Source organism: Magallana gigas, chromosome 3 (assembly GCF_963853765.1).
Source record: "Magallana gigas chromosome 3, xbMagGiga1.1, whole genome shotgun sequence".
NCBI classification, from domain to species: Eukaryota; Metazoa; Mollusca; class Bivalvia; order Ostreida; family Ostreidae; genus Magallana; species Magallana gigas.
Genome location: NC_088855.1, coordinates 786,014 through 802,801, shown reverse-complemented (window position 1 = coordinate 802,801; position 16,788 = coordinate 786,014). Strand labels below are relative to the sequence as shown.

Here is a 16,788-nt window from a genome sequence, read left to right as displayed (position 1 = left end):
ATTGAATTTATTCTATCTTTAAATATTACTTAACATGATTCATATGGGGTTTTATCAACATTATTGTGTCGAAAAAGTCCGAAAATTCATTTTATAAAAAATGTGCGTAATTCAAATACAGATTAGAAACTTCCTGAACTTGTCATGCAAAATAACATGTCATTGATTTTAAAATAAATAAACATCGATAAAATCAACTCCCATCAGTTCTTCGGTACTTTGATGTTATACATGTAACAACCACTCGACAAGAAATGGTTCGTGGCTGGAAATATTCGAAACGAGTGACCACGCAAAAATCGATCGCATACCAATAAATGTTGGTTTACAGTTTATGCATCACCGAGAATATAAATCTTTCGCTTTTTAAGCGGTTAACGTATATATGCTAAACGCTTAATATCATTTAAGCAAAATATTTACGCAACCGGATGCTTAGTCATTGTAAAACCTTAAGCAAACTATTGAGCGCACTGAAAGCTGGACCAATTAAAAGTGTGCGTGTATCACATTTTAAAAAGACGATTTTAAAATTTCTTCTTTAATCAAATATAGTATTTTTTTTTATAACGTAAGCATTTTTCAATTTTTAATCCACAGTTGGGAAACAAAACGAATTACTAGTAATTAATGAAATTAATTCTTTTGAAAGCTAAACCTTAATCATTACGTGTGTTGGTTACAAAAAAAATTCTCAAAAAGGAAAAAAAGAGCTCTTATAATTGCACAATATTATCGTCACTGCACAGTATAATTACCCGCATTCCCACTGTACCCCTGCACCTCCAATTTATATTTACTGGTCTCATCCCCGACAGAAAACCGCGAGTAGACAGCATATGCCTTTTCTCCGTTGAATCTTTCCATATCAACTCGCAGTTCCTGGGTCTTCAGTGATGTCAATTTATGTAGCATGTCATTTCCTGTAAAAACCATGTCAATGTACCAGGTTCTTTTTTTCATTCCTTCTGATCTTAATCTATTTATCTTTATTCAATATGATAGTATTTTTATTTTGTTTTTGCGAATCTAGTCAATTTATGTATCTGGTCATATTTTAACCTAATAAAGCATTTATGTGTATATATAGCAAAGCAAATTTATACTATCACTGCTTCATTGCATTGTTATATCCATTTAAGTTAAAATAAACATGATTTATAGTTTGAAAGGGCCAGTAAGTTCAACAAAATGCCTTCGTTCCAGTCTGACAACGAAAAAGGACCCCTGATTACCAACCTGTAGTGGTTTCTCTACGTATTTTTTTATAAGAACAAAGTATACAAAAACTTCAAGCACAATAATTATCGAATAGTATATTGTATAATTCCGTAATTGTTTATATAAATGTTGAATATAAATATACATGCTCTCATTGAGATTCAATTAAAAAAATATAATTAGTTGTCTAGAAAGCAGCATATCATCTAATACCTAAAATACTATGGTGTTTATTTCCGTTATATTATTTTATATTGTTTATGAAATAAAATACTGATGGCAAAAGTTGTACATATTCGACAACTAATATTTGCGTTTAGTAAACATGTATACACAAATTTTTTCCCGAAAACCACGTTATCAAGCAGTGCGAAAAAATATGTGATAGTGAAAGAAGCGACTTACGTGCAAGAAGGATACCGTTTCTAATCTAAAAACTGCTAAATATTGTGGAAAATGTTTAATAAAACTTCCGTCAGAGTTGTTGTATTTTAGCGTCTGTATAGTCGTCTACGTTATTATCTGGGTTGGTTTTAGTCGGGCTCATTGTGGAAGCTATGGCCAGGCTATAGCTACGATGGACGGCACCGGATGTTGACTGATCAACCGTTAAATTCATCCTCAGCACAAAAAGTAGTTCAAATGTAAAAGAGAACGTAGAAAGAAGAGGATGCCAGTTGGTGATTGTTCACATATGATACTAATATATATCTAAATATCACATGGTAGTTTTCTTCTCTTTTACATTCTAGATACTTTGAGTTTGCAAAGTAGAGTTGCTGAGCGCGGGACTGTTTTGTTTACATATTCTAAAATTGGAATTGAGAGTGCAAATGGTTACGGGAAGCTTGTACAGCAGTAAGTCTTAATTAGACTGGTTAATACCTAACCCTCTTATGATTTATTCCATTTACGATATCAATTTAAATATGCATTGATATGCTTATAAACTCAGATATTGCATTAGTGTCCAATGTGTCTGTTTATTCTGTATAATAAGTGCTCAATGTGTCTGTTTAATGTGTATATTAATGCCATATCATGAAAAAGTTTTCAATACACATCACATGATTCACAGAAATCCATTACTGAACGTCTTTTGAACACTGATTTATGAACATAGACTGATAAGTTAAATTAATTGTATAAACTCGAGTTATTTTATCTTAATGCACATTTTATGCCGTCAAACGTAAATGAAGAACAAACACTGTTAAGTCAACTGTGCTATGTTTCTTGTAGTGCCGTCATCTAAGTGACAATATAAAAATTAATTTATTAAAAGTATATTACTATTAGATATCGTACGGTTTAATCTACCCCCCTTCCTTTATTGTTAAAGTTTCAGCCCCAATAAAAAACAATGACATCCCTGTAAAAAATATTCACGGTTATCTGTACTTTAAGTACTTTGATTTATTTTTAAATTCAGTAATCCTTATTTAAACACTTGTAACTGCGAAGTCTTGAAACTAAAAAAGAACCCAACCCTGTCACATGATAATTGGCAATACGCCTAGAACCTCAGTTTGCTGAAGGTTCTAATTTTCACCTTAAGAGATGAGATAGATATAACGTTGACAAGTCGTGTTTGTTTTCAATAGTAATGTTAATTTTACTCGGTTAGCTTAGTCGATGATTCGGGGGCTTTGGGCTAGCGATAGTCAGGTACTCGTTCATTAATTTGAAACTATGTGTCCTTTTCAAATCAAATAATGTTTCTATCATACATCTTAACTAAGACAAAAAAAATACAACTGAAAACACTTATAATAATATATAATAAGTATATCTGATTTAAAACAAATTCAAAAGTATTTTTTTCTAAATATCCGTTAGCAAATGTCCTGGCTCTTACTTTTTTCTTGTGACGCTTACCCATAATTGAGCTCCATATCAAAATAAATTGTGACATGTTCCGAGGAACATAATTGTCCGTGCCTAATCAACAATCAGTTACAAATGATTATAAAAACGTTAAAAATGATTATAAAATAAAGCGCATTGAAATAATTATTGATATAATTCAATTTTTGATTTTACAAACATCTTATCCAATAAATTACTTATTAGAAAAAATAATATTGTTCCCTTCATGCCGATGTATTCCAAAGCAATTGAAAGAGATAAACAAGTAATAGCTTTTCAAAAAGCTTGCCTGACTAAACAAATTTATTCAATGGAAACATATCATATAAGAAATGAATTTTAATTCTCGGTGCTGCTCATGAATTCTAGTGAATGTACATAAATATCACTTGAAATCAAATTATTTCATTAAATGTCCAACCATAGGAAATAAGAAAGGATGTTCAAGCACGTATTGTTCTTGAAAGTGTGTGGGGGCAGCTTCATCCAAAACATCTTGACAAGCAATTAATAAAAGGGCGAATTCTAAAAATCATGAAAAAAAATCCTTATTGAAAAAAAATCATAATTGTAACTTCAATTCAATTGGATTCTTAATTTTCAGTTTCATCTATTACACGCTCCGACAAAAGTGGAGAGGGCAAATCCATGAAATTTCCATTTTATATATATGAAAAGCTAAGAAAAGTGCCTGCTGCAAAAAAGGGGGAAGCAGCCCTCCCCTACCACTCCCGATGCTAGATGCCTGTGATCTGTACACATGTTTCCAATTTTGATTCGGCCACTAATCGGCGCGCAAAAACTATAGATGAGATATATTGGCGCGAAGTGCTGCTTCACCATTCACGCAATGGCTGAGATTTCGATCCGATGGTTTGAGTGAACTTATTCATTGGCATAGATCCATGGGAAGGGGGTCAAATGAATTTTTTGACATTTGATTTGCAACAATTACATATATTATAATGAGGATCGAATGTTTTGGAGGAAATCTATCGAATTAACACACACACTTGACTACCAATTGTTTAATGTAATATTAATGTTCATTTAGTAAGACACACGAGTTTTGTGATCTTTTCAAGATGAATGAAATCATCCAATTGATTGAAAAATTGGGTCACAACCAACTTCAGCGATTTAGTTCCTCCAGTAAACATTTCAGCGATATAAATATATATTTGTTTTAATCCAAACTGGTGATTCTTTGGTAATGATGATTATCCAACACCAATTAATACTTACTTTGTACCGTAATAAACAATATGTAACAACTTGTTAAGATGACCCCCCTCCACCCTTTTCCGCCGTTCAAATATGGCTAATCTATTTTTAAATCAGGATTACACACGTGCATGGTGAACAGCTCTGTTACTTGAAAACTCTTGCTCACGGGTGTTATTACATCCCATTTAACATTTTAATCAATTGTGAATGTAAATGCTGGCACATTAAACATGCATCGGTAAATCTTTTTTGTGAAAAATCTTGATATTGCTTGCTCCCATTGTCTGCACTGTTTTGGAAAAGGTAACTTTAAAACCTTAGATATACCTGACGTCATGACGTCAGGCAATTATTAGCCGTTTAAAAATGCATGTAAACCAGACACCGATGGAAAAGATTGCAACTTACTGTTATTTTAATTTGTAACCCAAAACCTACCGCGTTACGAAAAAAATGAAATGTATTGATTTTATCCACGTTATACGCGTAATCGACTAAAAATGGTTAAATCAATAATCGGTGTGACAAACAGACAGTCGCGACCTCGAGTCCTCGTTGACATTCCTAGTTTTCAACGAGCAAAAAGGACCATTATTTTTATAGAAACTGGCACCTGGTAAAATCATACCTTTTCCTCTGTCATCATGCTTTAAGTTTATATTACATTAACATTTATATCGTCGTAGGTTCAAGGTAATTTAGCAAGTTGCAAACAAAAATACGAGACATATTTTAAAAGAATCTCTTTATTTTCTAAATTCCTTTTCGTCGATATAGATTATACTGAATAAATGATATCAAACAAGTACATCTTATATTGAGTTCCATGCGCATAATGTATGTGGCTAAAATTGTGAATGTTGTCAAAATGTATTATAAAATGGAAACGGATTGTCTCTCGCCTAATTCATTCAATTAAATTTCATAAAACGCAGAAGACGCAAGTTTATTTCTCTACTTACGCATGTGTGCTATTAGTAATAACATTGATAATTTATCTGTTGATTTTAAAAAGGACCAACGATCAATATTTTAAGGGGAAAAGCTCTAAACTACGTCTTCGGACTGTTCATACAAATTAAAACAGGTAGTTTCCAATGTCTGATTTGGTGTTTGAGATGGAATCGTTTCTCCATCAACTCAGTGTGCGTGTGCCAAATATCGCAAAGCTAGACTTACACATAAAATGGTTCACCAGGTAGCAAACAATAGTCTCTTGAGAATTAAAATTCTGATAAAATTGGGCAAGAAGGTATAATAATAATGATAAGCTCGGCCAAATACATATTCCTTAAAAATAGACAAAAATGTAATTATTGAAAGAAATTATCAAAATTACAGAGTCTGTGTGAAAGTGAAATGATTATCAAAAATAGCTTGCCTATAATATTTCTTTGATCGTGGGTTATTGACATTGAAGTAAAATGAACATAGGCAAATTTAAATTATAGTTAAATTTTTTGCTCATCGTGATTTTCTGTTTAGGGGAGAGGCAATGTGTAGGTGGTTAAATTGGAAATCCGCAGGAAAGATAAGATAAAACATCCTTTGAATGAGCGGTTTCGACTGATATTTTTTAATAACCGGGTTGTTTATCTAAAACCCCAATATTTAACAATATCTTTACGAGAAAATAAAAGGAAAAGGAAAATCAATACCGATCCAATACTCGTGGTCAGCGAATCCAAACCCGTTCTTGTATTCCGTCCAGTTCCGGTAAAAGTCTACTGATCCATTCACTCTCCGCTGAATCACCTGTTCCATATATTGAGCGAAGTTCATGTTACTAAATTCTATTCATTTGCAAAAAAATTATCAGGTTGATAAAAAAAAAATTAAAAATCAACTTATCATTGGAAAAATATGCTTCTTATGATCTTATAATATCAAAATGAGAAATACAGAGAAAGAAGAGATAGCGTACCGTCCATCCTCCGTTGTCAGTGGTCATATCACAGAACACGGCCTTTGATCTATTTGATGAAGCGTGGACATAAAACACGCCATTCTTCCCTCTAGTGTTAGGATATTTCTCCAAAATGTCCGCACAGTCGAAAACAGTTCTGTTATGTACTTTTAGAAGAAATTGGTATATCATTTCGACATTTCTAAGCATATTTATAGCTTCTCCTGAAGAAAGCTGCTCAGCCACATACATACTCGTGTTTCTTATACCGTCGACCTTCCCAACCAGATTGGCTGTAAGAGAAAACACTTCCTGTTTTAAAATGTGCTGTTCGGTCTGAATAGAAGAAAGTTTATTACTGACTTTCTTTTCAACATTCTTAGAAAAATTAGTTAAAAGAGACTCGATTTTCTTGTTTAAGACTTGCTGTTCTGTATGAGTTGTAGAAAGGACATCAATGATTTTCTCTTTAATATTTCCAGTCAGATTGGTTGTAAAATACTCCATTTTCCGGCATAACAATGATTGTTCGGTTTGAGTTGTCAAAAGTACATCACTTATTTTCCCCTCAATAGTCCTAGTCAGATTGATTGAAAGGAACTCAAAATTTTGTCTTAATTGTTGTTGTTCGGTCTGGGCTGTAGAAGTAAGATAACTGATTTTCTGATCAACTGTATCAGACAAATTGGTTGAAAGAGACTTAATTTCCTGCTTTAAGAGTTGTTGTTCATTCTGAGTTGTGGAAAGAACATCACTGATTTTTTCTAGTTTTCCAAACAAACTGGCTGTAACGGAGATCAGTTCCTGTCTAAAAAGACGCTGTTCAATCTGAGCTGTGAAAAGTAAGTCACTGATTTTCTTATCAACTCTCGAAGTTGGAGACTCGATGTTTTGCCGCTGTTCGGTTTGAAAAGTGGAAAGTAGATTTTCGCTGGTTTTCTTTTGGTCGGTGGATTGATCTTCAACAATGTTCCTTGTACCATTCCCTAATAATTGTTTAATTTTTTCGTCAACAATGTTTTCGACTCCCTCAAGTTTCTTCATCACCATCTTTTCAATACCTTCACTAAATTCCTGCAACCCAATTTTCATGTAATCTAAAGCTTGATCTACGGACTTCTGACGATCTTTGAACTCATGAACCAGATCATATCCGCTCACTATTGCAAATATTGAAATCAAAATCAATATTTTGAATTGTCTACCCATCGCCCAGTTTTCCGTAACATACACTTCAATATTGTCGTCTTAAATTATAGCAAAAATACACAAGTATTAATCCGTTTCTCTCGCCAAAAGTGGCAAATTAGCAATACATAGATGACGTCAAACAGTCGGAAACACTGTTAACCCAGTTTAGCTTTGAATAAGTGTCGCTCAAGTGAATTTTTTCATATCTTTTCCGCTCCCCTATTACAATACTTCAGGAAGAAGTGCTCTTTAAATGATTTCTAGTTCGAAATTAAAATACTGGCATAATGCATATGCACGAATTTAGAGGTAATGAAGGTTTTGTGGTTAGACCATGTCCCTCTCAGTTACCATGACATAGAGTTTCTGATTACAAACAGAAAAATGCATTGACGTTGCACCGAACTGTGTAATAATTATAAGACTTTAAGTTATTAAACAAAATGACACTGCCCTGAGTGACCAGATTTCCTTTAACTATTAATGAATGATACTGAAATTGTTGCTTAGGCCCTTTGCTTGTATTGTTGTACCTTCGTTCAATGTGTTTATAGTAATTATATTTTTATTAACATATGACGCACAATACTTTTGGGGTTGGGGGGGGTGGGGGGTTGTTTTGTTGGGGGTTTTTTTTCTTTTTTTTTCTTTTTGCTTTTTTAAAGGAGGGGATGGGGGAAGGGTTGGGTTTTTATCTATTATTATTAATTCTGCTATAGAAAGGTTCTATGTTGTTCAAGGTTAAAACGAATATAAAAGTTCGTTGTATTATTTTTAAAAAAAATATTTTTATGATAAAACTCATTTAATGATTAATGAAAATTAAATTTTACACATTCCTGTGTATTCCTTTTTATACATTTTTTATCGTAACGAAAGAAAAAATCTTCCATCAAAAACTTAAGAAACAGTAAAATCTTGTGCGACATCTTGCAGCTTTATGTATTAGCCTGGTTAAAGTTTGTTACGATTATATTGATCAATTTTCTGGCACATACTATATTATACTGATATTAAATATACTTTAAGTATTGTCAGAAAATGTTAAAATTTCACTGATCTACAATTATATGTTAAATACTTTTCTTGTATTCACTGAAACAACAAAGATCCTTCGTTTAAAAAGCTCATTGGAAATGTTTTCTGTAAAAAAAAATTATTATTTTATTTATTTCTCTAGTGCAGAGAACTGTTTAATTTCTTTATACCGTGTCATGTCTTCTAATTCATTGTTAAATGGACTTTTTGCGTGGACCCTGATATATAAGCGAGGTTAAACCGGATGCTATGGGGAAAATTCAGCCTGCGCATGAGCTAGCCTGGTTCCTGTGCGTAATGGGTAGCTCAGGGAACCAGGCTAGCACACGTTTATCTGAATCGGGATCGGGATTCCGTGCCGTATGCACACATAAGTTCAAAGGCGCTGTAATTGTAAAGTTGTCGGTAAACAGTACAGAAACAAAGTATTCCTTTTAAAGAAATGATTGGCATGTGATATGAACTATCAGTATCATGAAATAAGTTAATGTTATGCCGAAACTACAACATGCATCAAATAGCATAATTTGCAATGTTTTGTTGTTTTCCGAATACACATGTAACTTAACTTTTCTTTTATAGTAGGCGAGACTAGAGAACTTCCCGATTAAATTTTTGTAAGCATTTAAGTATGATTGAATAAATATGTCACTATATAAAAATTTAAATCTCAAGACAAATGCATCAAAATATGAAATTTTTAATTTACACAAAGCTGTCACTGCATAGTTAACAAAGTAGTGCGAATCGTAATGTGCGCACAAATAATAGAATTCACCGAATGCCTGATACTATACACACAAACTTCATTCATAGATAGATCATAATTATTTTAGAAGTATGAATTCTTTAAATTCTGAGATAAAAAGTCAGGGTTATACATACATGTATACGTAATACAACGTACAAATTCAGTGGTTAAAAGCAGAGGGCTAGAGTCGGTGGAATCTCTGATTATCATAAGGCTTTCACGTTTCGTTGGAAACACATGCAAATTGTCCACGTATTGTAGTCCTTTTTTAAAGGACAGCAACTTGTATTATAATTAACTAGATTCTGTCATTAGACAGTAATACCTATATACCTATATAAAAGTCCTTTTTTGTTGCCCACTGATCCCCTTATTAAAAACAAAATTCTGGAACCTGACCACACTTCAAAATGACACCCCCAATCATATTCGTAAAGATCATTGGCTACTGCAAAAAAAAAAATGACATTTTTGAAACCAGTTTTGGTGGGTTTTTTTTGTTAAAAAAAAATTCAGCCATTAAATAACCCCCAGGCCAAAATGTAAATTTCCAAAACCTTATTGCGCAACTATATGATACCCTAAAACATATTCCAAGAGATAATTTGTCTACTGTTGAAAATGTAGGAGGAGTTCGAGGACAAGGGGTTTTTTTGTGAAAAAACGTCGTTTTTTACCAATTATTTAACCCCCAGGGCTACCAGAAAATTTTTGAAACCTTTTTTAACAAAATAACATGACAACCCCAAATCAAACTCTAAGAGTTCAGTTTGCTGGTTTATAAGATGTAAGAGCAGTTTGAGAAAGTAAAACGTGACAGACGGACGGACGGACGGAACAGGGTAACAACAATATACCCGAACTTTCTTTAGAAAGTGCGGGTATAATAAGTGCATATGTATTTAAAAATTTATACCGGTTTTCATATGTAGTCAGGTGTTGGATTTAAAATCACCCTCATTTTTTCATTTGTATGCGGATACGTCATTCAAAGGTAGAATAAAACAGTGTATGAAAGAGAGAGAGAGTGAGCGATGTTGACTAACACATTGAATAATAGAACCTTACCTGTCCCCTGTCTACAAACTAACAGCCTCACATCATTTGAGGGCTATGTGTTAATTTACTAGTTTCTTGATGGTGTAACGATGGTGTAACAAGATTTTTGTTTTTTGTATGATATCAATAATATTTCCACTTACAGAATATAAGAACGGTGTATTTAACATCATTGATAGCTGCTTTTTCAATAAAAATGGATTGCGTTAATTTCAAATTGTTCACACAGGTACTTTCCAGGTCTCTATTTATATTTCCTAAATCCTTGCTCAGCACCTGTCCATTTATTGATAAAAGTAGTAAAGTCAAAATCAGTATTCCACACACACACACACACACACACACACACACACACACACACACACACACACACCTTCCATTCTTGTAACTGTTATCCTTCCAATCCACTGCAATGTTGTTCTTTGTAAAAATACCAGTCATTTAATTGCAAAAATTTCTAAAAGTTTTATGATTTTTACAATACCAGTATCTGTAGAAATATTATAAACTGGAAGTAATCAATGCAACTTTGTTGATAAGCAAATATTTAATGCAGTGCATATCTTTATTAAAAAAATTCCCCTAGATTCTATCAATAGTACATGTATAATATTAATATCTATCTGTATTGAAATAGAGCATATCAAAAGTCAGTGGACTGTATTGCTGATTTATTTTATTTACCATTAGACAGATTTTAATTAACCGTTACTGTTTAAAGAAATAGTTGATGCTGTACATATCTTATATAAAAAGATTCTAAAGATTCCAACAATAATACAGGTATAATATTAATATCAACCTGTATTGAAATATAGCATACCAAAAGACTTTGAATTTTGTTGCAGGTTTATTTTATAAGTTTTAAAAAAAGATTTATATTTTTTTGTCTATTTTGTCTCTTTGATATTTTCTCTTATCTTGTATTTTTCCTTTTTTATCATTATTCTTGTGCATATGCATATTTTTTGTTTGTACATCCCTTATTTCCATGTTTTATACTTGTATTTTTAATATAATTTCATAATGTTATCTTGATTTTGTTTGTAAAGAGAGAACAGAAATAGGCTATGCATGTTGTCCGATCATATTTCATTTTGAAATGACATATTATTTTAATTAAAAGTTTTATAACGTCCATCTTTTCTTAACTCTATGCCTCGCTAAAGGTCAAGTGACTGTGAAGAAAGAAAACATTATTTATTGAATTATATTCAATCTAAAAAAACAATTGACCCGCAAATGTTTCAAGTAACTTTTACTTGGATGTGTGTAAAGTACATTGTGTAAGTGCAGTGTGTGTATTTGCATTCCGTAAGAATTTTCAGAGTCAAAAGACCTTGATTATGGATGTACGCGGGAAGCTTTGTAGCAATAGTCTGGGGTTTGCCAGCCCATCCGCTCTCTAAAAAATCACTTAATGAGAGTGAGAACCAAATGTTGATTAAATTACAATATCATGCAATTTATCTCCATCGCAAAACACATTCTCTTTTTTACATATTAAGGCAACTATATACTAGGTATTTTAAAGCTCTTGTAAACTAGGTCGACTGCTTTTTTTTTAATTCTTGAGGCGTCTAGAAAAAACATGTTAAAAAATTAAAATGCTTTACCATGACTAATGTTTCGTATACTGTTGGAATATTATATATACCACTTTTTATAGGCATCATTGTAATAAAATAAAACTTACTATATTTTAACAACTTGCATTCCTCTTTAAAATCCCTGAATTTCATGTTTGTGTAGCGAGGCACCCATTTTTTTAAAGAATGTCTTAGTTGTATAAATTTATACAATTAAATGCTTATCAGTCATCTTTACCTATAAGCATATTTTTGATTCTTCTATAAAATAATTATTGAACACAAATAGTTAATAGAGATAAAAGATGTTTTTGTATAATACAGGTAGTTTTTTTATTTAAAATATGGCATGGTTGAAACTAAACACCTATTAAATGCTTTGAGCGGTTTAGCTATATAGGGCTCTTCCGATATTAATGAGGAGATTGATAACGTGGTCACACCCAGTGTCAGTATATCTGAAACTCTTGTCTATGCGTGCTCTGCGGGTTAGGCGTTGAACACTTTGTTAGTGGTTAAGTTTTTGACGAAGGTAGAGCTGTTGGAATTCTCTATCGCTAGCTACAGCTCGGCAGAGGAATAGAAAGGCTGAACACCGAGTGTCTTAGTGGTTTAAGAGAAGTGTTCGCATTTTTGTTTCAAGGGTACCGGCCTTTGGGGGTGTTGGTAGCCTCAGTTGAACACTTGGGCTAAAAGAGGTGTTGGCATCCTCTGTAAGGAACTGTGGTTATAGAAGGTGTTGGTAAATCTGCTGTTTAGACCGAGTGGTAGCACAGATACCCTTGTTACGGTGAAGTAACCTGGTGAAGAGTCACCATGTAGCAAGAAGACCTTGTGCTTGGACACTTAGTTTAAGTTGCTTGGTTTGAGATATTGGTTTGGGCAATTGGTCTAAGACACCAATTGAGATTTGAGACATTGTTCGGTTTCATACATAGCCTTATCAAGAGAAACCAAGATCTTGTTACGTTGCACCTATCGGTTTCGGATTCTATCCAAATTCTGATTCTACCCAGGCCCTTATTCCACAGTAACGGCAGACTGATAGTCTAACCGCCTGCACGTTACATTTGTTCGATTAATACTCCAAAATTTGATACAAGAATATCCTAGTCGCAGACCGACTCAAATCATTGATTGCCCTAATGTTGGTAAGAACAAGAAGTCAATGATCGAATTTTGTAAATATGGTGTCTTGAACAGTTTAATTTTTCTAAATGAATTTACGCCAGTTTACAGATAATACTGGGTACTATTCAAACGCAAAATTTGCATTTTAACACAAATTAACCTTCTTAATGGCATTTTCAATTTTCATTAACTGAATACTACATGTAAATTCATAAAATACTTGATATTTCTTTTTGTGTCTAAAAGAGTTTTGGTCTATTGAAAACTGGATAAATGAAATTGAAACGTATTACATCTTTATACTCGTAACTCTAGCCATTATTTTACTTAAAATTATTAACCTTGACATTTTTCTTGTCTTAACCCGGTCCAGAACAATCACTTACTTTAGCTTTATACATATTACAGTATTATGGGTTTTTTTAAATTCATCTTTAGGCGAGCAGACAGAAAATATACAAAGAATGAATACTTACGGAAAAAAAAATGGATAAAAAATTTCGAGATATTCTACTTTCCTGGAAGACCTACGCCAAAAAAGTTATTTTATGTTTTAAAGCATCACGAGGTAATCAGAATATTTCATTGAGTACATTTACTTCTATTAAAATGCACTATGGAATACACCAGAAAACAATATTATATTGATAAAAAAACTTTTTTAATGCTGTTTTTGGGATGTGCTAAAAGAGGTCTTAATATATATTCCCCTGTATATATGAGTATATGGGGAATATATACAAAGTATATTAAATAAAACCTTCAGAACACTAATAAGTTTAAAAGTCCAATTAAACGCATATTTATTTACTGTAGTCATTCATAGGTCATTTACATTTCAATGCTCTGTAAATTGTGTTTCCTCATATGCAAGGTTCTAAATAGATGCTATTTGTAATATCATACATGTATACAATTCTTATAGGATAAAAAAGGACAAGGATGATGACAAAAAAAACTCGACATTGCCAATGGTAGCAAGCCGGTGACACCTGCCGTGTGCTCTTTGTCGTAATCGGGGTAAAAAAATCAGAAAAGTCCGTAGACAATTAGGTGATTAATTATGGTCTAGCAATTAGTATGAAATATGTGCTGATTTTTACTGGATTGTAGGAGGGTGTTTAAGGTTCTTATAAGGTATCCTATGAGACAGTTCGTAGGTGGTGAGAAATTTCTGATTGATAAAGAATCTTTAGCTTTTCTTTTTTGATTTATTGATGTACAAAAACACGCATTCAAAAAATGCATGCTTTGACATCGACTGCGAAAACAAAGCCTACAAAATTGTTACTATAAATAAAATACATAATTTTGAATACCAGCATATAAATTTTCACTCTCTTATTTTGATTGAGCATATACTTTATTATTCTTTTAAATGCAGAGTTCTTTCCTCTTCCATAAAGTGATCGTGACGTCAGATTTAAAATTTGTGTTGTCCGTTTATGAAATACACTACATTCAGCAATTCTATTCTTATTTTGATAGGTTATGGGATTCTTGACACAATTTTTTCGTTGACTAAGTATCGTCTTCCCTAGATCTTGCAGTACTTTCCGGAGCTTCGCAAGTTTTGCGAGCTTCACTTGCTCTCATTCAATGGCAATTCTTTACAAATCGCTATTATACAATTTGAAATGTTTATAAAATACAAAGACAATTTTTTTTTTGGAAAATCGATCAAGCTGAGGTCAAAATAATGAATTTGTACATATATTATAATAACATAAGTTTATTCAGATCAAAACCTAGATATTTACTTTAAGTTCATTACAATGTTATTTTCCTACATGTATCACCGTAGACAATACCATGCTTTTGGTTCTTCGACGACGATAAGACTTAACGGCTTAAGATGGTAGTAGAAACACTTTGATTAAATTGTAGGTCCGTATTGGTTGACCTATAGGTATAAAAAAAAACAACACCCATTAGATACGTACACTAGGGGTTATCTTACTGTTGGTGTACACGATACTTGAACTGTGGGTTATCTAACTGTTGGTGTACACGATACTTGAACTGTGGGTTATCTTATTGTTGGTGTACACGATACTTGAACTTTGATTGATCTTACTATTGTAATGCATGATACTTGAACTGTGGGTTAACTTACTGTTGGTGTACATGATACTTGAACTGTGGGTTATCTTACTGTTGGTGTACACGATACGTAAACTTTGGGTTATCGTACTGTTTGTGTACATGTTACGTGAACTGTGGGTTATCTTACTGTTGGTGTACACAAAACGTGAACTGTGAGTTATCTTACTCTTGGTGTACACAATACGTGAACTGTTGGTTATCTTACTGTTGGTGTACACAATACTTGAAGTGTGGGTTTTCTTACTGTTGGTGTTCACAAAACATTAACTGGGTGTTATCTTATTGTTGGTGTTCACAAAACATGAACTGGGTGTTATCTTATTGTTGGTGTTCACAAAACATGAACTGTGGGTTATCAAACTATTGGTGTACACGATACTTGAACTTTGATTAATCTTACTGTTGTAAAGCATGATACTTAAACTGTGGTTTATCTTACTGTTGGTGTACACAATACATAAACTATGAGTTATCTTACTGTTGGTGTACATGATACTTGAACTGTGGATTATCTTACTGTTGGTGTACACAATACGTGAACTGTGAGTTATCTTACTGTTGGTGTACACGATACTTGAACTTTGAGTTATCTTACTGTTGGTGTACACGATACTTAAACTTTGAGTTATCTTACAGTTGGTGTTCACGATACTTGAACTTTGAGTTAGCTTACTGTTGGTGTTCACGATACTTGAACTTTGAGTTATCTTACTGTTGGTGTTCACGATACTTGAACTTTGATTGAGATTACTGTTGTAATGCATGATACTTGAACTTTGAGTTATCTTCCTGTTGGTGTACATGTACACAATACATGAACTATGAGTTATCTTACTGTTGGTGTACATGTACATGATACTTGAACTGTGGGTTATCTTACTGTTGATGTACACGATACGTGAACTTTGGGTTATCTTACTCTTGGTGTACATGTTACATGAACTTTGGGTTATCTTACTGTTGGTGTACACGATACGCGAACTGTGAGTTATCTTACTGTTGGTGTACACAATACGTCAACTGTGGGTTATCTTACTGTTGGTGTACACAAAATATGAACTGGGTGTTATCTTACTGTTGGTGTTCACAAAACGTGAACTGTGAGTTATCTTACTGTTGGTGTACACAATACGTGTTCTGTGGGTTTTCTTATTGTGGGTGTACACAAAACATGAACTGGGTGTTATCTTATTGTTGGTGTTCACAAAACGTGAACTGTATGTTATCTTACTGTTGGAGTACACAATACGTGAACTGTGGGTTATCTTACTGTTGGTGTACACAATACGTGAACTGTGAGTTATCTTACTGTTGGTGTTCACAATACTTGAACTTTGGGTTATCTTACTCTTGGTGTACAAAATACGTGAACTGTGAGTTATCTTACTGTTGGTGTTCACAATACTTGAACTGGGTGTTATCTTACTGTTGGTGTACACAATACGTGAACTTTGGGTTATCTTACTCTCGGTGTACATGTTACATGAACTTTGGGTTATCTTACTGTTGGTGTACACGATACGCGAACTGTGAGTTATCTTACTGTTGTTGTACACAATACGTCAACTTTGGGTTATTTTACTGTTGGTGTACACAAAATATGAACTGGGTGTTATCTTATTGTTGGTGTTCACAAAACGTGAACTGTATGTTATCTTACTGTTGGAGTACACAATACGTGAACTGTGGGTTATCTTACT

The 16,788-nt window shown here is 33.0% G+C and overlaps 2 protein-coding genes across 8 annotated transcripts in view; both read right to left on the bottom strand.

Annotated features, from left to right (window-relative positions):
- LOC117692866 (angiopoietin-4-like) overlaps nt 1–7,549 on the bottom strand; it is a 34,730-nt gene extending 27,181 nt beyond the window's left edge. For 3 of the 5 annotated variants that reach the window (XM_066077953.1, XM_066077956.1, XM_066077957.1), the window contains exons 1-3: nt 6,242–7,546; nt 5,976–6,072; nt 759–923 (exon numbers count right to left, since the gene is read on the bottom strand). In XM_066077953.1, coding sequence (XP_065934025.1) covers nt 759–923; nt 5,976–6,072; nt 6,242–7,432 — 1,453 coding nt within the window. In that variant the 5' untranslated portion in view covers nt 7,433–7,546. Of the gene's footprint in view, nt 1–758; nt 924–5,975; nt 6,073–6,241 lie in introns of all 5 variants that reach the window. The other 2 variants (XM_066077954.1, XM_066077955.1) reach the window with 2 other exon arrangements.
- The window catches only part of LOC105325378 (multiple epidermal growth factor-like domains protein 10), a 207,975-nt gene that overhangs the window by 76,253 nt on the left and 114,934 nt on the right, over nt 1–16,788 (bottom strand). The gene's annotated exons all lie outside the window — the stretch shown is intronic.